The sequence below is a fragment of the Halyomorpha halys genome, unplaced genomic scaffold, assembly GCF_000696795.3.
Source record: "Halyomorpha halys isolate HHAL.00 unplaced genomic scaffold, Hhal_1.1 Scaffold1026.1, whole genome shotgun sequence".
Classification (NCBI taxonomy): Eukaryota; Metazoa; Arthropoda; class Insecta; order Hemiptera; family Pentatomidae; genus Halyomorpha; species Halyomorpha halys.
In genome coordinates this window covers 219,172-246,758 of record NW_027105743.1, presented here as the reverse complement: position 1 = coordinate 246,758, position 27,587 = coordinate 219,172, and the positions used below count along the sequence as shown (strand labels likewise).

The following is a 27,587-nucleotide window of genomic DNA, read 5'->3' as shown; positions in this document are numbered from 1 at the left end:
CCGAAATATTGGTATCTTATCTTATTTATTTTTTTATGACAAATAAAAGAACCTGTTTTAAAATGTCTATATTATACACATGTATGGATATACTTTAATTACCAATAATGTACATGATCTACTCTTTAAGCGCTGTTTAAAAGGTTTAGTTTCAAAAACCCAAGCAACCCTTGGTTTACACTTCACAAAGTTAATTTTAAAAATTTCAAATGAATAATGAAAATTTAGACATTTTTAATAGTATATAAATCTGGGCTTTAATAGTAATATCTGACAGCATTAATAAATTAACCAGAAAAAAGATTATGATAAAATTTAATAAAAGTAAAATTATCTCCTGAAACAAAAATTTTACTTATGTAAGATGATGTGAATGTTATTTACCAGAAAAAAAGAAAATAAAGGAATAACAGTTAAATGAATAAGTAAAAAAATGATGCAAACAAAATTCAAAGAACTAATAAATAATCCAATAACTGTTAAGGTAAAATAACTAATAAGATGATAAAAAAATCCAAGCCTACTCCTACGATCTAATATCATTGCAAATAATGCTTACTGGAACAGAAAATGTCCAAAATATAGACTTAGTACTTCCACTTTTGACCATCCTTTTCACCAAAACCTGAAATATTCAAGAAAAAAACATTAAACGATTCTTTTCAACACGAATAAATTCTATTAATCTTTTAAAACAAACAAATGAAGTTAATTTAACTTTAATTTAATTTAGTCAATAACTATACTATAAACTTTCTAAAAGTCTCTTTTTTTGGGGGGGGAGAGGGAGGGAGGTTTATACAAAAACATTATCATAATAGCATTGAATTTGTTTCTTTAATGTTAGATATGGTCAAAAAATTATCTCATTTTTTTTTTTAATATTAAGAATCTCAAATTAATTTTAAAGTTGACAATCCATTAATGAGAATAAAATTTAAACCACAATAGTCTGTTAAATTTGTTTCATAAAATGTTCTAAAATACAACTAAATAATCTCTATTGGGAAAAAATCTTACACATTTAATTTATTTATAGCTGGTATATGCTCAAAATTGGCTACATCGCGTGATTTTATAGATAACTATCACATAAAATCAAGTAAATGAAGAATTGATTAATTCAAATATAACAAAACAAAATAGTAAAAATTTTGGATATACTGATTCTTATTTACTTAGTTTACATTTTATTAATTCTTTTCCTCAATTTTGCTCTCACAACTAAAACATTATTAAGGTATGATATCTTAACTATATCAGGTTATTTTCAATGAATATTAATATTTTGAATAGTTCAAATATGGAACCTTAATATGAGTTTAAATTTATTCATTGAAAATATTTATTTTGAAATTAATTTTCATAATTTGAGAAGAAAAGAAAATACTTTCACCTAAACATTAAATAAAAATTGAAGTATTTTAACTTCAATAGAAATCTTCAAGCATAGTATTGTTTAATGCAAGTAAGGGTTTAAAACATAGTAACATTCCAACCAAGACAAAAAAAAAAGTAAATTATTTAAAGATGAAATAAAATATAAAAATAGTAAAAACTATAATTCTAAGAGAGAATTTAGCAACAAAAATCAGCAAAAAGGACAAAAATAAAGAAAATTTAACAAAAATGTAATTGAAATTGAGAAGTTCATTCGTGAGATGAGTTAAGAATGTTGTTACTAAAGAAAATAAATTCATAATATGAAAATGATAAAAATAATATGTAAGAGCATAAGGTAACAATAAAAAAAAGATTTTCATAAACTGAGTCTTAGTTTCTATAAAAGAGCAAAATTACTCGATAAATATATAATTTAAGACTAGAATCAATTTACATAAAAATGTAATATTTTAACAAATTTATAAATTATGTAAAACAATTATTAAATTAAATAAACATAACACAGTACTGGTTAAATTAATTTTAACATTTACATCATGTCTAAACATTAATAATCTAAATTTTAAATTCAACAAGAAAAAAAAAACAAAACAGTACTTTTATCATTAAATGACACTTAAAAAATTAAATCTACGATGAGGAAATAATTGTATTTATATTTGATTACTGGAGTAATACTACAATATCATGTACACTCAAAACTCATTCATTAATTTAATGCCGAAGATAACAATAAGAAAATTATGGTTGATTTAGTCAGTCACTAAATAACAATTTTCACAACATACAATATGTTGAGTTATATTTGTTAATAAAATAAATTCATTATTTTATAATTACATCATTTATACACATTAAAACAGTTTGTTTTTACATAAATATTATCATACAAAAAAACATACACAAGGGATGACATACAAATTTACAGTTATATACAATTACACATTCAAATATGTATATACAAACATATACATAAAAGCATATTAATATCTTATTTTAAGATTATTATAAACATTTTATAAAATCTTATAAAAGAGATTAAAAATATAATAATCGATGTTAAAGATGGATGTTATATACCATCAGTATCATTGTAACAAACTAATTAAAAGAACCTACAAAATCTCAAAAGGTAACAGGAACTGATAATTAAAATATTATTTATCTTCAAAACTAAAAGTATCAAAAGATTCATTCCATTTGGTGTCACTGATAATATTTCGAGACAATTTATCGCGGCTACGATTATTTTTTGTACTTTCTTCACAAAAGAAATCATCATCAAATGGATCATTATTACGTGCAAAAATATTAACAGATTCGGATTTCCTCAGACTACTACAGGAATCAGATCGTTTAATAGATCCTTGAAGTTTAAACTCATTGCCTACTTGTTTTCGTTCATTGATATGTTGAACATTATTAATATCAATTTGATCACAATCGGTCTGAATAAATTCTCTAGCCACGTCACAAGAATTCGACTGGTCCCCAGTGGATATAGGTTTGCTAGCCATTATTCTCACATTTATTTCAGGTTGAGTCGCACTTATGGGGCGACGGATAGTATCACTTCTTGATTGTTTTATATTTTCATTTGAATTAGGGAAGAAAACATCATCACTACCTCTTTGATCACTTAATTCACTAGAGGCACTTCGACCACTACATCTTCTAGCCTCTGGAGGAGTAAAGTCATCTTCAAATGGAGACTGTTGGTAGGAACGGCATACTTTTGCAGTTTCTTTGTTATATTCTGAACTGTGGGTTGTTGGAGTATTGAACTGAGAAAATTCAGTCTGTTTTGATTGATCAATAAATTGTTTTACATTGCCTTCAAAAGGAACAGCGTTTTGTTTGATGTCCAATTCAAATGCATCAGAGCCTCCTGGACTAGACATTTCTTTAGAAAAGCCAAACTGGGAAGAAAAGTCATCTTCAAAAGGAGAGTTTTGGCTATGCTTACGTCTTTGTTTTTGAGTTTGGTGTGAGTGTGCTTTACGCCTGTAATCAGTATCCCCACAATGAACATCTCTGTTACGCATGTATCTTCTTTCTGATGACCTTTCATTAAAATCAGTTTCTGCTGGATGATGTAATGAAAACTGCCTTCTACCTCGTTCGCAACTTCGCGGTCTTTGTGGCCACCTGCTGATTTCATCATCTGCATGATCACTATACTCTAAATCCCAATGAGGATCATGACTTCTCTCTTTATAATATCTGTTGCTTACTTTCATTCCTCCTTCAGACCATTCCCTCTCTCTCCATCTATTTCTGTTATGGAAATCATCATCATATTTTCTACGCCGCCTATCTCCATAATTTCTTTTAGAGTACCTCTCTTCATCTTCCCAAGTCAAGGATTCTCTACTACTTTTTCTGTCTACTTCATTTAACCAAATCATTTGTTTACGGGGTTTCCTAGATTCTTCATAGTGCCTCCTTCTTTCATCTTCCCAAGAAGGACCTCTATGCTTTGGTCTTTGGCGTGGTTCATCTTGCCATCGTGAATTTTCCCATTGTTCATCACAAATATCTCTATCATCTTCTTCCCATGGGGATTGATCTCGTGAATTCCATGGGGAAACTCTTCTTCTCCTACCTCTTCGGGGGCTGTGATATTCACGCTCAACATATGGAGGAGTATCATCATACATTGAATCCCCATCACTCCAACCATTTTCTCTCCAGGAGGGGCTCCATGAACTATGTTCGGGCCTTGGGTCCCATCCTTCTTCAGACTCCTCATCTTCATGCCAAATATTTTGTTTATGTCTTTTCATTTTTCTGTGTTTTCTTTTATCTCTACATGCAGGAGATAAATCATTATCTTTACTTTCAGTAGACCAAGGAGAAGCTCGACCTTCACTATGAATACTAGATCTGCTTTCTCCGACAGTTCCTAAATCTACATCAAATTTGGCCCATGATGAAGTATCATTCTTAGGAATTTCAACTGAATGTTTACTTTCATTCATAGCTGCTACTACAGGTGAAAATATTTCATTACCATTACTCTCCCCAGTAGTTTTTATATTATGATCTATGCTCTCATAAGTTTGGTCAGCTGATTCTTTGAGTGTTTCATCAACTGACTCCTCTAAAACCTCTTCTTCATCGCCTTCTAATGCACTAGTGTCTTCTTCCATGATAGTAGCCTCAATAATTGACTGGTGTTCCTTCATAGTAATAGTTGGTGATTCTGTACTTTCACTATGGGGACGGGACTGAGGTAACAGATCTGTATCTTCTTCTAATCTTGAAGGTTCAATGACACTATCTTCTTTATCACTGAGATCAGCATCATATTTTTCTTCAACCACATTATCTAGGCAAATTTCACGTAGTGCTGCATACCTATCTTCAACTGGATTTTCTTCAGATTTTAAGTTAGTTTCTGCAATATCATCTACTTTTATATTTTCAGAAGTTTCAGCATAATTAGAAGTTTGTAATTGCACTTCTTCAGAATTATTTTCATTAAATGAAATGGCTAATTTTTTTTCTTCTTCCAATAATTCCCTAAAGACAGCATATTTATCAAATAAAGATTCCTCTTGTTTTCCTTCAAAGCTACTACCAGGATTAAAATGTGTTTCAAATTCAGCAGTAAATGAGACATTATCTTCTTCAATTGATTCTCTAAGGGCTGAATAACATTCACTGTTTAAAATGCTTGCTTTAGAGTTTTTATTAGGGGAATTACTACCAGCTGTTTCTTTACTTTGGCTATCACTCGATAAATTTGCCAAACACTTGGTTAGATCATGTAAAGTCATTTTAGATAATGAAGTTGGTGACATATTCAATGTTGCAGCTAAATCACTAAATCCTGTTTTTGTGAGCTGACTAAGTGTAATGTCTAATGAGCTTTTGACAAGAAGATTATGTTTAGGAGAAGCATTTGACTCAGAAGATGCATCTTTAGGACTTAAATTTTTCTTTTTGGGAGGTGGTAGTAAAGGAAAAGGTTGTAAGTAATACTCTGGCTCAATAGAGGGTTTTTGTTGATTTGGTTTTAATTTTCTTGCTGGTGCTGGAAGAGGAGGACTATTCACATCAGTGTAAGTTGTAGTATGATAATTTTCAATATAATCATAATCTGACTGTGGTGGCTTTGGAGGGGGTTTCGAACTAGCAGATATTGCCAATCTTTTAGGAGGAAGAGGAGGTGGTTTCATAGCTAAAGAATTAAGAGCAGATCTTGGAGGAGGCTCAGGAGCAATAGTATCATTAAAAGTACTTGTAGGAATGGATGGGTAAAAGTTGGAAGTTTTACTCCTGATTGTGACACCTTCCATTATAGGGGAATTTCTTTCCAAATGATCTAATGAGGGCTGGCTAACCAATTTATTGCGTTTTAATACAGGACTGGGAGGTTTAATTATACAACTTATAGTATTATTTTTTTGTAGCCTATTAGTTCTACGTGACTGGTGGGGGCTCATAGGAACATTGTCAATTGAACTAATTTTTTCAGGTGGTAAGGAAACTCTTAGTGGTGGAGCTTTTGATTCATCCTCAAGAGTTTTATTTTTTTCTGGTAAAGCTGAATCTTCTTTTTTTACATCAAATGAAGAAAAATCAGCAAATTTCTCAAAAGGATCAGAATTTGCACTTGGAGTAAATAGAGTACATGAGAAATCAACATCTGAAAAAGGATCTTTATCAAATGGATCACTCTGAAAGGGATCAGAGTACAAAACAGGAGCAGAAGTTTGTTTTACACTTTTAGAGGAATCAAGTTTAGGATTTTGTTGAGAGACAGCAGTATCACAATCACAATCACCAGGCAAATGTTTGCAATCAATGGGTAACTCAGAGACTAGATCTTTAAGCACTTTTTTGGGAGGATTTTTCAAATCTTGAAAGAAATCCTTCTTATCAATATAAGGTTTACTACGGCCTGTCCCAAGTGGATCTAAATCAGTAAAGACATCAAACTGTTCCCGATGAAGAGAAGATTCTATTTTTCTTATCAGAGAGTCATCAGTGCTCTAAAAAAAAATATATATATAAACATAAATAAATAAAATAAGGGAAATGAAAAACATCTTGATAACAATTATTAAATATCAAAAAAATAAATAAACTGTCAAAGTAAATTAATTGATCCTTTTAAACCAGTTGAATAGAATTAATAATATTTAATAACCTTTCAGCAACAAATTACTAAAAAGATTGTATAAGGATAAGAAATAATTTACATAAAACCATTAGTGAGAAAAGGAGGAAAATTAAGCTGTGTTAAAAATATACGTTAGAAAAAAAATAATAATAGAAGACATGCCTGTTCATTGTTGGGAGGAAGAGGTGACACTGACACAGAAGATATAGGAAATGTTGCCTGAATGTTGTTTGCTTGATGTGATGAAATAGTGGTACTAGGAAGCTCAGTTTCTTCAAACAATGCTTCTGTTTCTTGATCAAACCAATGCCTTTCTGTAGGTTTATTCTTCTTTCCACTTTCAGGGGGAGGTGGGATTTTAGTTCTGTTTTGCATTGGATTAAAAGAATCACCAAAAGGATCAAGAGCAGTTGTTTTAGGAGTCATTGATGGACCAAATGGATCTGAAGGAGTTATTCTATCCATTTGATTTATTCCTTGCTGAATATTATTAAGCTCAAGCTCCAAATCAAGCAGATCCATAATATGTTCTTGATTATCTCTTCTATCATTGGTTGAAGTATTTCCTTTCGTTTGGTCCTCAGTTGGCCTAATTTTCAATGTATCAGATGATGTCTGGAAAACAAAATGTGCATTTCTATATCATCAAATAATCATCACTTCAGTAAAAAAATTTTAGCAGTTAACAATAAGATGTTTCGAGAAAAATTAATTTGGGAGTTTCAAACTTTAGCAATGTATTGAGTGATAAATTAAAACCAATTACCTGAGGGTATTATTGAGCAATAGGTTTTGTTGGCAAAGTTGTTAAGAGGGAAATAATAATTAAAAAGTTACTTTTAGTTAAGTTAGCAAGAATAAACTTGCAACTGCAAAAACAATTAAGTATGAATAAAATTATAAATAGAGCACAGACAATATTGATTTTAATTATGGATGCCATATACAAAATAAACAAAGGCTGATGACTAAAGCACACACAAATGCACTGAACATGATTAGTTACCACTTATATTTAAATTACATATTACAATATTTGACACTCCCTCTCAATTTAAATCCTAAAGGTTACTTTTACATGTAATAAAAATAAATTATATAGTGAGAACAATACACTGTAATTTGAAAAATAAATAAAATATTTAGATATAATTTTAAGATATACTAAGGCATTAATTTTAAGATATAAAAGGGCCCATAACCTGAAAAAATGTTAGGTGTGAAGAAAACAATAAATGAACACATTAGACAACGCAGTTTTTTTATGGCAGGTGATCCAAACACACACATGCACACTGAACGCAATCAGTTACAACTTATTCTTAAATTATTTATTATAATATTTGATTTATACACTCCATTGTTAACATAGATAAATACTCAAAAGTTAAACAAACTTCCTACTAAATTGGAGAAAGAAGATTAAAATGTTATGAGCCAATAATAGCAAAGAAACTACAAATGGTCCCCATACCTATATCAGTTTCCATTCATTGAAAAGTGACTCAAGTCTAATTCAACTTGAATCAAGTCCTGGACGACTTAAATGTTTACAAAAACATAAAGACATATTTTGTGCCATTTAATTTATTTATCCAGTTTTTGGTATAATGGGGACTTAAATTTTTTTCTTTTTTTTTTATAAATTATACCTCCAATAAATCATAAAATGACAATTTAAATGCACTTGAATTTCTTTTTCTTTTTTTTTGTTATAGTTTTATTGCATCACTTGTTAAAATACTTACAGACATCACACTTCACAAGGGATGAAAGCAACTGTAGAAATAATATAAAAAGTATCGAAAGATATTCTTTGAAATATTTTTATAGTAAATACATGGAGTATGGAGTGTTCCCTCAAATTGGATGTAATTGTTTTCAGGGAACCACTTATTGAATTCATGTCTGTTTTGGACAATCACAAACTGATTGTTAATAGCAAACCTAATTGCTATAATAGCCATGTAAGGCCCACCAGGCCAATCTGGTAATAAAGAAATATAAAACTGACAACACTAGGAAAGTCGATTTTAGTAAACAAGTTTCTGTGACATCCTCGGCATATATGTACCTATAATATCTAATTCCACTTTCTTAGAAGTTTTTGCTTCCAAGCTGAATGTGTTAAAGATGGTTTGCTAGTTCAAGTTTAGAAATTCCTTCAGAAAAACTAAATAAGCTGTTGACACAAATTGATACAACCTAAAAGGCTCCAATTGTATTAGCAATAATAAAAAAGCCAAATAAGTTTATCAATCTTTCAATATAATAATGATGTAACTTTGGTCAAAAACAATCTATTCAAAAGAGAGCAGACATATTTCATTTTCAATAAAAATATTATGTTAAAGTTTTAAGCAGAAAATTTTCATTATTTTTGCATTGTACAGTAGTTGCATTGTAAATTACCAACCAATGATCTGACACATTCTGAAGACATAAATTGCCAAAAACTGCTCATAATTTTTTACTGGTTTCTATGATTTCCAGGCAAATAGAGTGGAAAATAGATAAACCCTAGAGGACAAAATTGATTAATAATTTAATTTCCCATAAGACCCTGTCATCATAATTGAAGCTTCATGTTATGACAGCCATTTTTATCTTTTTGCCTGGTCAAAGAAATTTAAATTCTGAAGACAGATTGTTATAGAGAAATTGGATTATATGGACTCATGATTTTGTTCTATAACAGGTAATTCAAAAACTCAATATTTTGAAATCAGCTCTGTTTACTGATGCATTTATAGATACAACTTCACTCCTTATCTCCAACAAAATATTGTTTAACACAGAATGAAAATTAAGATAGGATGAAACCTTAGACTCTATAACTCTAATTGAAAGGGTCAGGAGGCCCTATAACTTCAATGTTTTATGAGTCTCATAGCGGATATTTTCTTTTATATTGGTAAATTACTGCACATATCCCCTATCCCCTCTCCTAACAATACAAAATTAGACAATCATTGTTTATCTCATAGAAAATTTTACCTCATAAAAAACTTGATAACTCGAAAATTCAATAACTTGAAAATTTATTAACTACAAGTAAAATTGACCTCTCTTTAACTTCAAATTATTGAGTTTAGATTGCAAATATAAAATATCATAATAACAAAAATCAGAAACTGGATGATAACAAGGGAGAAAATATATTACCTTGACTGTAGTATCAGGAAATAAAGATGCAGAAAACTTCATTTGATGCTGTTCAATGTGCTGCTTTGCCATTTCAATTTCTTTTTTCTTTAGCTCAAAAACTACTTGAAAGAGATCCCTCATGGTTATGACAACCTTAAAATATAATTATAAATTTTAAAAATCAATTAAAACATAATAATACATTATTTTAAACTAAATCAATAAATGCTGATAATAAGTTCATTGTAGCTGAATTTTAAATATTCCAACATGAGATTTCAACAAAATGCAAGCAAACAGCTATTCTAGAACTATACCTATCACTACTATATTTTAACTCTAACCATTCATTTAATTTTTACAAGAAATTCACCCAATCAATTCATTTTATGTAGGACAGGCAGAATGAAGGAGTTTGGTATTTGGGACCACTGTACAAAGTCTGTAAACTCCTATCCTCCAAAAAACTTCCACATTATCTGTTTTTATCTCACTGACAGACATTCAAAGTAAATGGCAATAGTGCCTATTCATCCCTCTTTTCTCAATCAACTGGTGTACCTCAGAATAGTATACTTAGCCCCATCTCTTTATATAGTTTATACAGCTGACATCCCAATGCTCTTCTTACCGCATATGCCATTGACACATGTGTGTTATCAGTGAATTAAGAATAACAGTATCCCGAACTCTCCAATCCTATATAACAAACCTTGAAGAATGGTGAAAAAAATGGAAGATTAAAATAAATCCAATCAAAGTACCTTTACACTTAATTACTCGTAAACGTATGACTTCCTAACCTACAGTATCCAGTACTACACATCCCTGTTGAACAGATCTGCTATCTAGGACTACACCTGAACAAATGACGTAACTTGGAATCCTCACATAAGATTGAAAAAACAGGAAACTGCTCGTTGATTATGGCTATGTTAACAATCGTTGGAATCCGACGATTCCGAGTGTTAAACTAACATTCTAAGCTTCTGATTAATTACAAATAGCTCATTTACATGACTATAGCAAGTCCCTAACTCATAATATAAAAATAACTCCCTAACAATCCGAACCCGCTAGTTTCAAACCTTTTTTCCTCTCCAATTCCTGATAGTCCTCCGAGGTGTTTGAAAACAAGAAGGCCTTCCATTGTAGAAATATTATTAGAGTTCGACCAATGGGTAGTTCACCCCAAGTGGGTAACCATATACCATTATATTATAATTCATATCACATTTACTCATTGTATTTATAAGTTAATACAAATGTAACTTTCAATAAATAAAAAAATTAAAATCTATATTAAAGTAAATGTATCACTAGCAGTGTATTTAATTTAAAATTTAAAGAGAAATAGCATTTAAAACTAAAAATACTAGAGTTTCTTATATCAAAAATCCTGCAATAGTTAAGAAAAAGGAATGCCATCAGAAAATTCATAGTCCCAATAAATTTTAATAAAATGAATTACAATTATAACTTTTAAAAATGTATTAATCAATTATGGCATTTAAACCAAAGAATAATAACAAAGAAACACTTATGAAGCGATAGGGAGAATGTTAACAGCATTTTAAATTAAATAAAAGAAAAACTATTAAAAGATAGAATATTCTTCAAGACTACCATTCACTTCATATATTATAGGAAAATAATTTAAATTACAAAACAATAATGGCGTTTAATTTGAGAAAATATATGCAAAGGTAATAAAATTTACAATGAGAGTATTTAATGTAAACCCTCTTAAAAGAGAACTGGCCTAGGCTGAGCACAAATAAAACACTAGATATTCATGCATAGACAATAAAGGATTATTAATGTAAGCAGGTATTTTGCTCTTTCCATAATTTCAATACATTAGATAAATTACTGTTAAAATGCCAGAAAGTGACAACAAAAACTGCTATTTAAAAGAAAAACATTTAAAATACCTGACTTGCTGCTTTGTCAGTTTTAATACCGAAAAATCTATGGCCTGTATCTGGTGACCCAAAAATATAGCCAAAGGCACGTGAATCAGACATGTCTTGAGCGATGAATGAAATCTTGTGAACTGGATGATGATACAAACAATCCTGTAAATTGTGAATATCATTAATAATTTAACACTATTACAATCTGCTGACATTGGTTTACAAAAGCAATTTATGCTTGAAAATATTATCCTCCAAAAGACCATTAAGAATCAAATTTATGAGAACTGTAAAGCATAAGAAATACATGCTTGAGGTAGAAGAACAGTTATAACCTGAATAATACATTAATATCATGCTAGTTTTCTAGTTAAAATCAACTTTATTAACCTAAAATAAATCTGAAACAGACATTGTTTTCCAATGTACTATTTTTAGAGACAGGAAATAAGATAGCTACCAGAACAGGAAAAAATACGGATAAATAACTCTTTTTAAAATAAATCAAGGAAATAGAAAATCCATATCTGCATGAAAGAGCCAAATAGTTCAAAACTAGTCAAGCTAAGAAGAATTTGAAGTCCATGTAAAAAACAGGTTCGTATACTCAGCTTCAATGATACTAAAAACAGTACCCAATAATCAATTTAAACAAAAACAAAATGTTATAAAATTTTATTTAAATGGATTTTAGGAGTGTTGACTTCTTCTTAAATGTTTTTATAATTAAAACATAACAAGTCTAGGATATATTTGTAGTGAGTCAGGGTGATAAATCATTTATTTCATTCATCATGTGATTTTATTTGTTTCTTGCAAACATTTTGTCTCCCACTGAAAGTTATTTCAAATGAAAATCAATATCGAGGAACCAGTTCTGTATTTAAAAAATGTGGTAAAGCAACCAAAAATAAAAAATACATTCAGAATTTTCAACAAATAGCCAACTACTAAATGATGCTGTATCATCTGGTCTTACTACAGAGTTGCTTCCTCAATACTCATTGATTTTTAGCCCTGATGATCCACAAGGAGGGCATGAACAACAGTGAGAAAAAAAAGTAAAATAAAAAATGAAATAGATTTTTTATTCATCCAAACTGAAACCAAAAAATATATCCTAGAATATAATACCAGGTTAAACATCATAAGTGGAGTACAAATACTTTTGAGAAAGTGTAGACACGAAGTTTGAAATAAAAATTAACACATTTACTAAATATAATTCATTTTTACTTATGATAAATTTTAATCAAAACAGCTTACTCCAGTTTTTTCATCTCTTAACCGCAGTCCATCAATGGCTATATTTATGTTGATCCTTTGTTTGTGTTCACCAGCAGCTCTTATTGCCATTTTTAAATCAGCCAGCGCTTCTTGACACATTCTGTCTCCTCTTGCTTCACTAACTTCCAATATACCAATCAGTTTTGCTTTAAAACTCACCCCATCTCCCAAGAATCTTGCTGGTTCATTTTTATCTACAATATACAAAGTAAAAAATTATTCTGATATCCATATTTAAAAAAATAATAACACACTAAATGTAAGTTTTATCAACATGAACAAGTATAATAAAACAACAAAAATTAATTGTAACAAAATTAATTTAAAACCAAACACCTTACAGGCATTTAGGAAATAATATATCAATGCTTTACATAAAGAACTAAAAAATAAAGTTTACTCATTTACAACTACAAAATTAAAATAAGATTGAAAAAAAAAAAAAAACTATACACCAGACTTTTTTTGATGGCCAGTCAATAGGAAAGAAAAAGTAGGCTTGATAAATTACTAATAACAAATATGAATTAACTAAATATTCTCACAATTTATAATCAGTTTTTAGCAATTGATTTAATTTAAAAAAATAAGAAAATATACTTACATAATGTCACCTACTCTAATTTTTTATACATTAAATGTTTATTAAAAACAAAGGCTGTAATTTAGTAACAATAAATCAAACATACCATTAAGATAAATTACTGGTGTGAAAATCTTAAAATAAATGTGAATAAACCAAGATTAAAAAAAAAAACTTAAAATTACTTTATAAATAATAGAAAGATAAATTTATGAGCAAAAATAAACTAATCAAGAAATAAAATGCATACAAATTTACTAAAACTTCCACATTTAAAAAAAGGTGTAGAAAGCTAATGTATTCAAGGAATGCCATTTGAAAAAATAAAACAGTGAAAATAAATTTCTTACATTTACAAGGACTAGTTTTTTTACGTAGGGTTTGCATGAGATCTTACAGCAATCACATCAGCTGGCAATGATTATTGACATAAAATCAATTAACGCATAGGACATTTCTTAAATATAACAAGATAATGAAAAGAGCTACATGAAAAAACTTCAAATCTTTCTGTAATATCTTCCATAACTAAGAGCCAGGGGTGAGTTGGACCACCCAATTGATCCAAGGGGTGAGACAGCTGGAATAAAGGGTGGGGATGGGAGCATGCTCCCTACTTTCTAAACCAATCAATAAACCAAGAAGTATGAATGTTTTCATACACATAAACTAGTATTTGCTTTTATGAAACAATCAAGTAAATTAGTTTTTTTTTTTTTATAATTGTGTATTAGCTTTTTTATAAATGCAAATGTGATAAATTATTACATTAAAAATTAGAAACAAGAGGTAAGAAAATTTATGTTTTTAAGAAATACTAAATAGTAGTTAAACATCTCTAACAAATGATTCACAAAATCATCAATATTTTCATTATTATATTAATATAAGATTGATTGGTTTTAAAAAAGTCAACCATTGAAATTAAGTAATGAAATTGTTTCTGGATCTCAGCCAAGTAAAACTGTTAATTTGTTAAAGATTATAAAATTGGTTTATGAATTCTAAATAAGTGATCTGTAAAGTTTGATAACATTATCACAAATACTAAATAAGTAATAGAAAAATATTACAATTCATATTACATAATTGTTAATGCAAATTACATAAGATTAATTCAAAATATATAACTGCAAAAAGAAAAAATTGTCTTTCCAAAATTAGAGTAAAGACATTTAACTTTCATGAAAATGAATATTTTTTAACATCTCCTTTCATTATAAACACACAATCCCAAGTCATTATGCATGCGTTGATTTAATACTATTTCAAAATTCATTTTTTGTTTATTTCTACACCTGAAAACAACTGAAATTCCAAATGAATGTCTTCACTTAAATTATTTAAGAATAAAATGTGAAATTAAAAAAAAAAATAAAATAAAAAATGATCAATTATAAATAATTCCACAAATGATGATTACTTCCCACTTTTGTTAAAACTATTGCAGAGTGATAACATAAAAACTGCTGATACTACAAGTGCTGGTATTTGTATTGGTAAATACTAGTTAATTAGTAAGTTGACTAGTATTTTCCAACTTCGAATTGTCTGTAGGGTAAAGAAACTGCGGGAATCGTATTGCTTCCTAGTACCACTAGAACACCTGAGGGCACCTTTCCCCTAAGGGCAGTGACACATTGACATGCCTTACCCCAACCACTAAGATAAAAACCCATTTTCCAAACAAAAAAATTGCAAAACTAGTATTTTTTAGTCTTAAAACCTTTGATTAGCCTTAGAGAGATTTCAAGGCATATTTTTTTTAGTTTCCTCAATTTTCTCATGAGGTAGTGAACGAGTTAAAATATAACTAGGTACCATTACCTTAACACATTTTGCATGGCAGTTGAGAAAACATATCAATTGGCTATACTACGGACCATTAAAGTGGTGTCATTTGAAATTAACACCTGAATCACCAGGGAATCAATATAATATAATTAGGTGCCTGTGGCCGTCCGAACTTGTTATGTGGAAAAATAAAAAAGGTTATAAGCAGTTGTTAAAACAAAAAGATAAAGTATTGTATTGGCAAAGTATTGGTTTTTTGTCTAAAAAACTTTCCTATTAGTTTGGTTTTCATTAAACCTTCCCAGTGTGGTAAAAATTACGAATTCAGGTCCAAAAACATCTAGTTTTTTCATGTTCAGAAATACTTCGGCATGTAATAAAAAATGTCATAATATAATGTCGTTTGTTATGTGAACGGACAAAGAACTGGTGAAATGCATTCTTGGTGGAGAAGGAAGCATAATATTTTCATCTATTCTTGTAAAATTATAATCAAAATAATTGTCAATTGTGTTGTTCTCTCTTGCATTCTCTGATCAAGTTCAACTGTCACCGGTTGAGATTGTAATATCACTATTACTGGCATTTATGATTGACGAGTCACTACTATTACTTCTATCCATTTTGGATAACAAAAATACAATTTTTAATAATTCACAAAAATAATTCTTAAAACTGATGAAGCACTAAACTCTGATGTGAAGGATTGTGTGATCGGTTTCAAAGTCAATGGCAAAGTAAATTAAAAAACTAAACCACATCTCCTTCTTCAGTTAAAATAATCTTAGAAAACAGAGGAAGCAAAGAATTTTATTTTACTATCAAACTAAATACCAACCAGAACAGGTCTATCAGATCTAGGCGCTTAATTAGAAATCAATGAATATTCACAATGCTATTCAATTGCAAATTTATTGACAGCAATACAGAGTATTCAATTTTCATTTGAAATTTCAATATAGTAAGTCAATAACACATAGAACTAAAATACTTCTGAATAATTAAACTGAAATTTACTCAAATTTTGGATGAATATAAATATTAAATAAAATAATCCAAAACTCCATAATGTGGTATTTCCCCTTTTTAATTGCATTTCCAAAATCATATGTGGCTGAGTACGACTTCATTCATGTTAATTTATTTAAACAAAGCAGAGAAGTAGATTGAAAATGAAGTTCTGACACAATTTGAGATCAAAACTAACAAAATTCGAACTATACATTGCTAATCATGAATAGCATCAACAAGCACACCTTCATGATTTATGTAAAATATGATTTTGTCAAAATTAAATAACACATTTAAGGAACTTAAAAGTTTTTTAAACTATTTTTTATTGATGAGTCGATAGGAGAATTGGTAAAAGCTTCTGGGATCAATGATCAAGAAAGTTGGGCAGCACCTGGGCTACACCATAGAAATAGCCAGGGGGAAAAAATGTAATCCCAAGAAAACTTATAATCCATTATAAGAATACCAGCAATTTTATTCACTAGAAAAGTATCTAGCATATTCCATTTATATAATTCAAAACAGTAAACACCCAAAATACCAAGGCTTCTGAAGAAGTACCTCATTTGTCATTTTTATACTGTCTCCGTGGTTATTTCCAATCCAGCTGAGCAACACTAAACTCAAATTTCATGCCTCTAAATTCCTGAATAAATAAATAAAAGAGATATACCAAGGGTGGCCAACTTTTCAGTGTATAAGATCTACTTTTAATCTTAAAAGTGTGTTGCAATCGACTTGACTTGTCATAGGCATAGCCTAAGGGGTGGGAAGAGGTGTGAAATGCATACAATGTGTTTCATTATAAGGTGCCAGTGAGGTGTAGTAGATAAGTAAAATATATGTTCAAAACTTTTTTTTAATTTTTTAAACCACTTATTCAGTTTTCAAGATATAAGCTCATGAAAAAAAGAAATTTCCAGACCCAGCTTTTGATAGAAGCATTCCGTACATGCGGTACCTAAGAAAATTGATTTTCCAACACTTGTTGAAGATAGATTTTTACTAATTTAAAATCCAATTTAATTTATGTAATGTATAATTATAATTTATTAATGTATAAGTTGTTAAGGCTAATAATTTGATTTCAATATTTCACTTTCGCATTTGTTTTTTTTGGGCAAGGAAAATTTATCATGAAAGAATAATATGACTTAGTTTTTGCTAATCTATCAATAGCTCGATGAGTACATCTTGTACTGAAATATAGATATACGGCTTATCTACATACCTAAATACCTTCCTAAAAACAATAATAATTATAAGATTATCAGTTTGTAAAGTTATAATTTCATTTTCTAATGCCTTTTGATCCATATGAAATATATCTGAAATTTTTTGGCTAATGCGTTTCACACTTAAATCTTTTATAAAGGAAAATATATAAATTCCACAATTTCTTTAATTTTGTTAAAATCTTGGAACTTACTTTAAAGTCTTCAATTACTTTTTGGACTTCCACGACGTATTTGTCGATCTTATAATTAATATTTTAATGTTTTTGTAGATTATCCGCCATATTTAGAAAATGATTTAGAATATTTTGTAGCAGATGTTCTATTAGCAAAATAGATTTTATTTTATATGTGTCTAAGCAGCTGTAGCTTATATCAATTACTGTTTTATTTTTATCTTGTAATTCTAAATTTAAATGACAATATTTAAGTAAAATTATTAAGAAAAGCTAAGTCACTAATCCAAATTTCATCATTTAAATTTTCACTGTTTCCATCTTGTTTGTGAATAAAATCTATAATTTCAGCCAATAAACCATGAAATCACTGCAGAAATTTACCTACGTCTAGCCATCTGACATCAGTATGTAGTAATAATTCAGGTTGGACTTCATGGAGCTGCAATTAGAAGTACAGTTTGGGGGAACTTCAAAACTCATGAACTGAGGCAATTATCTCCGTTACATTCAGAGGAATAATAACAAGACTGCATATTAAGATTGGAGACAGCAATACAAGTATATAAAAATCTAATATAGCAAATTTATAAGAAGTATGTTAAAGTTACAATATACTTATTACGGTTTACAATAATGACTTATTAATTAAAATAGAATCATTGTTATTCATAATATATTTGTAATATTGTCCCTTATTTTTCTCTCATCCTAAAATGTGAGACATTTTAAACAGAAAAAAATTGTAACTCAACATGGTCACCAAGGATAAATAATATTGTTAATTCGAAAGAGTAGAAGGTACCGTATGACACTACCAAATATATAATGTATAATATATACCAAATATAGGTAACTGACTATGTTCTTCGATGAGTCAAGTAGTAATTGTTGCGTCCGGTGACAAGTGTAACACATAAGTCAAAATATATTGCGCTGGGTGGGCAGAGATCACAATGTCAGGTATCAGTTCCTACAATCGCTTCAAAGTTCATGTTACGCGGAATTCCACCCCAGACATTGTGAATGATCGACCAAAAGTGGCTTCACGATCTACTTGTTGGCCACCCCTGAGATATACCAACCAATTCAACTGCTAACCAGCCCAAGTTTCCTTTACTAAAAAGTCCTAAAGTGAAATTGGGTAAATCAATGATCAGTACAGTTCAGATCTGACCCAGAGCAAGAAGCCTAGTGAGAAAACTGAAAATAAAGATTTTAAAGTCAATTATCATACATAGTGTAAACGGGTCGTTCATAGAGAAATTTAGACTTAGATTATATTTGAGAATCGTTTATTAAACATATCCCTATCCATTGAAAATTCCAGAGTTTAATGCTCTGGAGAACAACTGCAAGGGATAACGATTCAATTTCATTCACCAGCACTGAGGCCTACCAAGTTTCATTTTGAAATTCTCGAAACTCTAGAAAAAGGGAGGGTGGATGTCAAATAAATCTTGAACATCCTGTATGAAGAGTAAAAGAGTTGTACTCAACAGGGAGAAAGTGTGATCAGGCACAGAGATGTTAAATATTGTAAGGAAAACATTAAGTACTACTAATTAATGTAACTTTGTGGATGTTTTAAAAATTATAGAATCATCAATTAATGTTAGAAAACATAAAAATAAAGGTTCAATAATGAATAATACAGAACACAAATAATAGACTAGGCCAAGTTATAAGAAACATAATAGACATTTCTCAACTTTAATATAAAAATAATGATAATAGTATATTAAAAATCTGAAACTGAAAAACCATTTGGAATTAAATGAAAATACCTTGTTTTTCTTTCTTGGAAGCTGATGTATTTGAAGACATAAATGATTTGAAGTAGGATACTGCTTTGGATTCTTCTTGGTTTGTAGTAGTATCCTCTTTTTCATTAACAGCATCCTTTTCCTTCTTAATACTCATGCCTTCCCAATAATTTATAACTCCTAGTGACAACAAATATTGTATTACACAATGAACATAATGTAGAAAAATTGAATTTATCCATTTATTGTCATATTTCTAATTATGTAATATTTTTACAGTATTAATTAAATATCAATTACATGTATTGAGATGTTACTTAAAGTGACTCACAGTTAAATGTTTAATACTGAATAGTAATAATGGGTGTATCAAACCAGATCCCCCTAAATCATAATAAATGAAGAATCATTGAACTAAATCAGAGGTAGCTAGGTAATCTTTTACCTTTAAAGCACTAGAGGCCATATTTAAATCAGGCAGTAACTGTAATATAACTTTTAATCTATATTATTGAATATTAATTGATAAAAGAGCTAGTTTTCATGAAGATCATAAAAGAAATATAACATTCATTACCCATGGTTTTGATTGTTGATTGTGCTCAGTAGTAAAAAGTAACAGACAAATAAAAAAGTTAAAGACAAAGAAGTAAAATTTGAGAGTTACAAGAATTTCTAATTTTTAATGTAAAGAGACTTTTAACGCATTAAATAAAAGTAATTAATTGTTTAGCCATCACTAACTAGCAACAAAAATTTAGTAACCTGGTATGTCACTACATTAGTTTCTACAAATAGTCTTGATAAAACAAACATGAAACTGACAAAATACTCAGCCCATGGTAAATAACAATAATCATAACAGAAAGATGGTTTCAGACCAATATCAACATTTGAATCTTTTTTTTTTTTTTTTAAAGCACTTATCATTCCATTTTAAATTATGTCCAAATCAATTTTCTCACTTTTAACATCAAACGTTTCTCCTTATCAGTTTTTCTTCTTGAAAATCAACTTCAAGAACAATTATATTTTTGAATATAAGTAGATGGTCAGGGTTGCGGTCAAAAAAAGAAGAACAAATAGTTTAAAACTATTTTAATGTCCGACGTTTCTCCCCACTTTCCAGGGCTGTTCAAAGTGAACGGTAGATATATAAATGTTATATATATATAAATTATATTTTTGATTTTACGTTTTTATTGACTCTGAATTTTCTTTACCATAAAAAGATTTGGTAAGCAAGCGACATGCATGTAATATCATTGAATAAATCCAGTTTCATGAAAAGAACGATTTAGCTCAGTTGCAGTTTTTTCTTGGTATAGTTCTTCTATTGGTGTAATTCCACTATAATTGTTACCATATCCTCAGTTTCTTCATACTGACTCTCACCAATTATTCATCAGTTTGTTCAACTTTTAAAAACTTAATAATAATATGATTCTACCCATTTTCAAAGTAATAACACAAAGTTTTTTTTAATTGAAGTTTTTAATGTTTTTGAAAAGGATCATAACATAACTTCTATGAATTCAGAATTCTTTAAAAACAAGCTTTGACGGTTTAGGCAAGTAATCATTAATTCCAAAAGATTTTAACCATCTTTATGTCATTATTATTATGTCCACTGGCAGCAGCACATTATACACCCCGGTGTTCTAGCGTTAATTCTGAACTTAATAATTCACTTACCTACTTTTATTTAACATAGAGGTTGTTTTATCATATTTTATTTTTAAGTCACAAAATTGCTTGGTATAATGACAAATTAAAAACCTTTAAATAATTTTTTACTGTTTCAAAAGAAACTGAATTTTTATACCTGTATCATATTAACTCAATAATAGATTTTAACAAGCTGTTAAATTCTATATATAATAAGTTGAAATTTTGGTGTTTTTAACAAAATTTTGAAAGCTTATGGAATATACTTGAGTATAAATATTTTGTTTTGATAATTCTACAAATGATACTTAAACATTTTTTTCAGCCCCCTAATAAATATTTGATAGTTTCACTATTTTAAAAATTATTTTAGACAAATTGAGGTATATTAAAAATAACAAAAACATTCCTATTGGTTTTGAACCAAGAAAAATATAATTTATTTCGCTCAGAATATAAATTTAGTTTCCAGCGGTCAAAAGATAAAAATCAAAATAGTCCCAAAACTTTAAGTATCAGTAAAATCTAAACCATTAGAGATATAGCAAAATAATTTGCCATTTTTCAACAATTAAATTATATTGCTATAAAAGATGAAACTAATAAAATGAAATCTTTACCACCTATATTCACAAAGGGAAGTATTTAATGTACTGACTATGATATATATCCTCAATAAGCCAATTCACAATATTTAACAATTCCTATTAATCTCTTTCTTTAAACTAATTGGAACAATACCAACAGATATATATTAATATAAATTTCTGTTAAAGTAAAACTTGATTACTACTAAATGTTAAATAATTTAGTAATTTCATAAACATGAAGTAAATGGTAAAAATATTTAACTAAAGATCAACAATAGTATTCACATTTTTCCCTACCATTACGCATTAAAAACAATAATAACAAATAAAATAACAAAAGCTTTATTCAATTCTAAATAAAAGGTGACTAAATACATTTTTTATAACAAAAATCATGTTCATTATTGTTATAATTTTCATTTTTTAATCAGGAGATAGTTTTTAAAGTACATGGAATTATTAATTTGATAAAAATCATAAAAAGCGGACATATAATACACAAACATTTTTTTTGTGTATTAATAAAGCTAATATTTATTTGCTTTTCACATTTATTTTATTGAAAAACTCATTTTGAAAGAAAATGCACAGTTTGATTTTTAGTGAAACTAAAAATATTTACAAAATAAGCTATATATAAAGATTTCACCAAAACTCATTTAGAAAAAAATGACAGTGTTTTTCTATAACCAGACAACGATTTTCAACAAAATATTTAGGAGAAATTAAGTTTTACAAAGCACCACTGAGCACACTTGTATGCTTACAACAGTAATATAGTTGAATGATAAAAGATCCAGACATTACTCCTGTAAAAACATTATCAAAGCTAGAATGCAATTGAGGCAGGTATTACAGTTTAAACAATCAGGTTTAGAGATAATGTATTGATTATCTTCGACATTTTTCAGCTCATTTTTTAAAATTTAAGTCATAAGGATAGCCTGAAAAGTAATCCAGAATGAAATTTTTCATCTTTCAAAATAAATACTAACTAATTGAAACCAAGAAAGTAAAAAGTTACCAAATGTATTATTTTCGTTAAGTATGCCCTCAACATCAACTATCATTTTGACACACTAAAACTAATACTATTACAAATACATAAATTTAGCAATAATCAATTAAACGAAGATATAAAATAAGAAATAAATAGCACTTAAATTTTATAAAACTGCATTTGTTTTTATTAGACTGATTCACAACCCACACAAATACATCATATACTATGTAAATTAAGTAATACAATTTGCCACTTTCCACAATTTGAAATAACAATATAGATTTTTTAAATTATTTCAGTTTATTAAAAATTTTAGAATCAATAATTTCTTAACAAAGAGCAAAAATTAAAAAGTTCTTATTATTTCTAAAAATAAATTGACTGTAATAATATTTATTTATTTACAAATTCAAATAAATAAATAAAAATTATGAAAAACAAAAAGTTTGATTAAATATTTCTGTTTACAAAAGTATTAGGTCCAAAAGAAACAAAACAAGAAACAAAAATGACAAAATATTTCCCCTTTTTTTCCAAAACAAAATAAGAATAGCACAATAAACCCATACGGAAGTGAGTAATTAATAATGATGATGCATTATATGGTATTAAAGTTAAAATAATCACACTTCAAACAGTATTTCATCTAAAGGAGCATATTATTTGAAGCAGAGCCAACAAATGTATATTCAGCAGTATGAAGAATAAACCAGATTCTTTTTAAATAAACTCAAATTACTATACCTATCAGGGGTTATCAAAATAGACTGCTTAAACCCATAAATTATGAATAAAATAATAATTAAAATAAAATAATGTCTTACCATCTTTATAAAGTTATATAGTTCATACTAGTGATAAACACCAAAGAAAGGATTCCAAAATACTGAATATAGATAACAAACATGATATTTAATTGATAACAACATAATTTCTATATTTTCATAACATCTTAAATAAATATTTTTGAATCACATGAGAAGATATTAGTCAATTCCAACTATGAACTACACATATCTAGCTCTCTACTCAGGATAAAACTGAAAACAGTAAATACAAACAGTTACAGTGATTGTCAGCTGACCAACTTTGCCATAGTGATAGCTGGGCAAGATACTTCCAACTTATAAATAGTTGATATGAATCAACTGGAATATTCAGGTAGAGTACTTCAAAACAATTACAAGTACTTATTTTAAGAAAATACAAACAATGTTCAATCAAAAAAAATATGTCGATATTAACAGAAGAAAGTGAAGATATTTCACAGAGTGGTCTTCTTTTTTACCATAGTCATGTATAGAGGTAGGCTGGTATAATACCTCAGAAGGCCTCAATACTACGTGTTCATTCATGTACTCAGTATTACCAGAGCTATAAGGTAGGTAGGAATGAGATATAGGCTAGGATAGACGGGGGTACCCGAAATTGAATTAGTCTTTCAACGTTACCACAACGCCTGGTTGAAACATTGACATTGACAAACATTGAAAACACAAGGAAGCCTTTCTTGAAAGACAAATGTTAGGTTTGATCTCACATCCATTTTTGACTGCAAGAATTGAACAGACCATGTGCGGTGCAGGTTTTTGGAGGGGAAAAATTCTTCAAGACAGTTGATCCAAATGAACAAGTTGACATAATTTCCTATTAATCATTTCTAAAACACCTATATATGAATTATTAAATTTAAACCTCTTTTTTATTCCCGGTCACGTCACACATTGTCTCGTATTTCTATTTAAGTAAAGTAGAAACCCTAAGTAGATCTAAAATTGATTCTTACTGTTGCTGTGGTAATTTTCTTTGATTTACAAAATTCTTATATTTGATGTCGTAATATTATTATAAGAACTTATTGCAGCTTGTGATAGTTTATTTCTGCTACAATAGGCTGTATAACATCTGAAGAAATTGCCCATATATCACGTAGAAGGTTAAGGAAAAACCATCCAATTGACGTTATTCAAGATGAATTTTACGGTATGTACAGTTTTCAATTGATTCGCTTGCTCAGATTCAAAAGAGGTTCTCATGTAGCTCCAGGTCATAACTCGGTAAAGTGATATCGAGTGTCTTATAGAATGTGATCATTAAAACATCGATTCAGTACACGTTGTACCACTATTATTTATCACCTTACCCTGCCTGTTATGCAATACGGGTGTTTGCAATATTGGAAAGTAGCCCATACCTACCTTACAATCAGAACAATGTACATTATTTTTTGTAAGTTGTACACAGTTCAAGTTATTTTCGATAAGATATCCACAGTTTGCACTTCTTTCAAGTTTATCTAGTCCTTAAAAGTTCATCCGTTCTCTTCTATACCCTCTTCTCTACTCATCGCGAAATGGGTTGAGCCAATTACTTTCTTCCACCAATACTCAAAGGCTTTAAAGTATGGGTAGTTCTCCTCGGTCATTGTTTGAGGGAGATTGCTCTCCATCAGGACTTAGAGCCCTGTCTCTCTCATCAGCTTGGCCCTCAGTCCCTCATATATATATGAGTACGGCATGCTCAGCGTTCACCGGAACCCGACTGCTTAGGCTTAAGGGATCTATTTTTTTATCTTGCGCAACGAGCTTGGAACCTCCATGTCCCATGAGGAGGACTCATGTGGTTTTCAGACGTGACCCAACGTTAGAGAAGTTCTTCCTATGGGTAGAGTAGCTTCTTTTGGATTTCTTGAAGGATTCTCTTCCATCTGTTAGGGTCTTAGATAAGAGTAACAGGGCATGCTATGTCAGTTGTACTCCTGAAATGAATGGCTTAAGTCTTGGCAGCGGTCTTCTTTAACACACGTTGGACTACCGACCAGCTTAATCTTTCAATCTCAGGCCATATACGTAAGTTGTGGTGAGGAACTGCTCCTATTCAAGCACTACAAACAACTCGTCGGAGACCAATTTCCATTGAACATCCAACTCTAGAGTCCATTCAACTCTAGAGTGTTTTTTACTTCACATACGTTTCCTTATATCTCCAATGTTCTTTCCCAGAGGGTTACAAGGAGTGACCAAGAGCGTGTAGTCATCACAGGATTTGCGGATGATCAGGCTGTTTCGGCGCAAGATAAGAGTCCTTCAGAATAAATTGTAAATAGTGTCCAAAGGCTGCTCACAGAGATTGGTTTGGCAATTAATCCTCAAAAAAGTGTGAGTATCATCATGAACAAAAGGAAATTGCAATCAACAATGCTCTCTCGTGAGAATGTAGATGTCATGTAAACAGTACTGTTACTGGTTATATCTTCTTTTAAATGACACAATGCAATATTTGGTATGTACATTCTCGGAAGGGCTTTTTTTTAATGAGGAGGTAGTGATAAAACTGAACAACAACCTCGAGAAGTTAGTGAGCTGTTGTTTGCTCAAGCCAGAACATATCAACTTTGTATACCAGTATTTGTTCCCGAGCCTTACTTACCCACTCCAGACGCCGCCCCCCTATAAAGATGTGTCCAACGATATTGGAGGGTATATATACTAATATCCAATGTAGTATCAAGGCCATCATCCTGCCATCAGACTGGGTGTTGATCAGGGCTACTGAAAGCTCTAAGGCATCGCAGGGAGAAAAAGCATTGAAGAATGGGTTAACAGCATGTGCCAGAGCATTGGTGTTCGATATTTCAATGAGATCCTAAAAAGCTAACATATACGTGTGTGAGGAGCATGTACTCTCGTGATTAGAATGGGCCAATGCCATGAAACAAATGTTGGTGTATATTAATTGTACAACCTTGTGTGGAGTCCCAGGAGCCAGCGACGATAAGTTGGATCCCTCTGTGGAAAATATGACTGAGAAACCAGCCCTTGTGCTGGGGAAATGCTCCAACGGCCAGTTAAATATAGGTGGAAGGACTTCAAAAGTGGCATTCAGACAAATGCAAAGTTGCCCCGTTTGTAAACCAGGGGCCCACTATTAATCAATAAACAATACACCTTTTTGCCTTATTAGTCTCATTATTAATAATAAGGTTTTAATTACTTCCATAAATTAAAACCCTAGATATCAGAGCACAGCTTGTCCATTTTTATTTACTCAATCATCTATATAAATTATTTTGTTCTTATTTTACGTTGCGGTGATAGAATCCCTAGTTTTCTATCAAATAACCAGTTAGATTAGTAATAAATAATAATTTATTTATTTAACTTGAAGATAAAACATTGAAATTTAACGTGCAAAAGTTATTCTTCTTCAATAAATAAACCTTAAATTGCCTGATTTTTTTAAATAACTTATTATTTTATCACTAACAGATCAATCGTATTTATTACTTTGTTCATGCTTTCGTTTGACAAAACATAATTAATTTTTTAGGCACAATGACGAATCTTATTGATAAAAGATATGTACTGGTATAATATACTTTTTGTTGAACATTTAATGAAGTGGTGTAAAGGAAGGATGATTACCGGTTAAAAAACAGATATTCAAGTACCTTTAGAAGGAAATGTCGAAATGTTAGATTCAAGAGTAGTCAATTAAAATTACAAGTTAACCTAGAAGAAGCAGTAAGCTAATTTCTTTCAATAGGGGTATTCATGATGTGTTAAATGTAAAATGTTTTATCATGTTAAATGTTATAAGTATAGGATTGTGAGCAGCGCTATTTAAGTTATGTTAAGGGGCCTGCCTCTACATGTTGGCCGAGCCAAGGCGAACTCAGACATACACGAGCATGTGGATGGGTGGCTTGGCTTGGTTGGCCTAGGCTCGTTGCCGAGCCGTCGAGAGTCGGTTTTTTGGCCACAGATCAAAGGGGTTCGTGAGGGCGCTCGTGTAACGTCTCCACCATTGTTCTTTGTCTAGTTGCAACTGAGAGCTGTCACTTTTCATATGTTGTTTAAGTACACAATATGCA

The 27,587-nt window shown here is 29.8% G+C and overlaps 1 protein-coding gene across 2 annotated transcripts; it reads right to left on the bottom strand.

The window, feature by feature from the left end:
• Positions 1-815: 815 nt before the first annotated feature.
• Dab (DAB adaptor protein) lies at positions 816-23,815 on the bottom strand. Of its 2 annotated transcripts, XM_014432086.3 has the most exons (7): positions 23,539-23,815; positions 19,475-19,633; positions 12,865-13,079; positions 11,617-11,760; positions 9,701-9,835; positions 6,698-7,150; positions 816-6,404 (listed from the first exon to the last, which is right to left on the bottom strand). In XM_014432086.3, the coding sequence occupies exons 2-7, from the start codon at positions 19,608-19,610 to the stop codon at positions 2,562-2,564; spliced, it is 4,926 nt and encodes a 1,641-aa protein (XP_014287572.1). In that variant the 5' UTR covers positions 19,611-19,633; positions 23,539-23,815; the 3' UTR covers positions 816-2,561. The 2 variants fall into 2 exon arrangements, with proteins under 2 accessions (XP_014287572.1, XP_014287573.1); XM_014432087.2 differs by lacking the exons at positions 19,475-19,633; positions 23,539-23,815 and adding an exon at positions 13,819-14,106.
• Between the last annotated feature and the right edge of the window lie 3,772 nt (positions 23,816-27,587).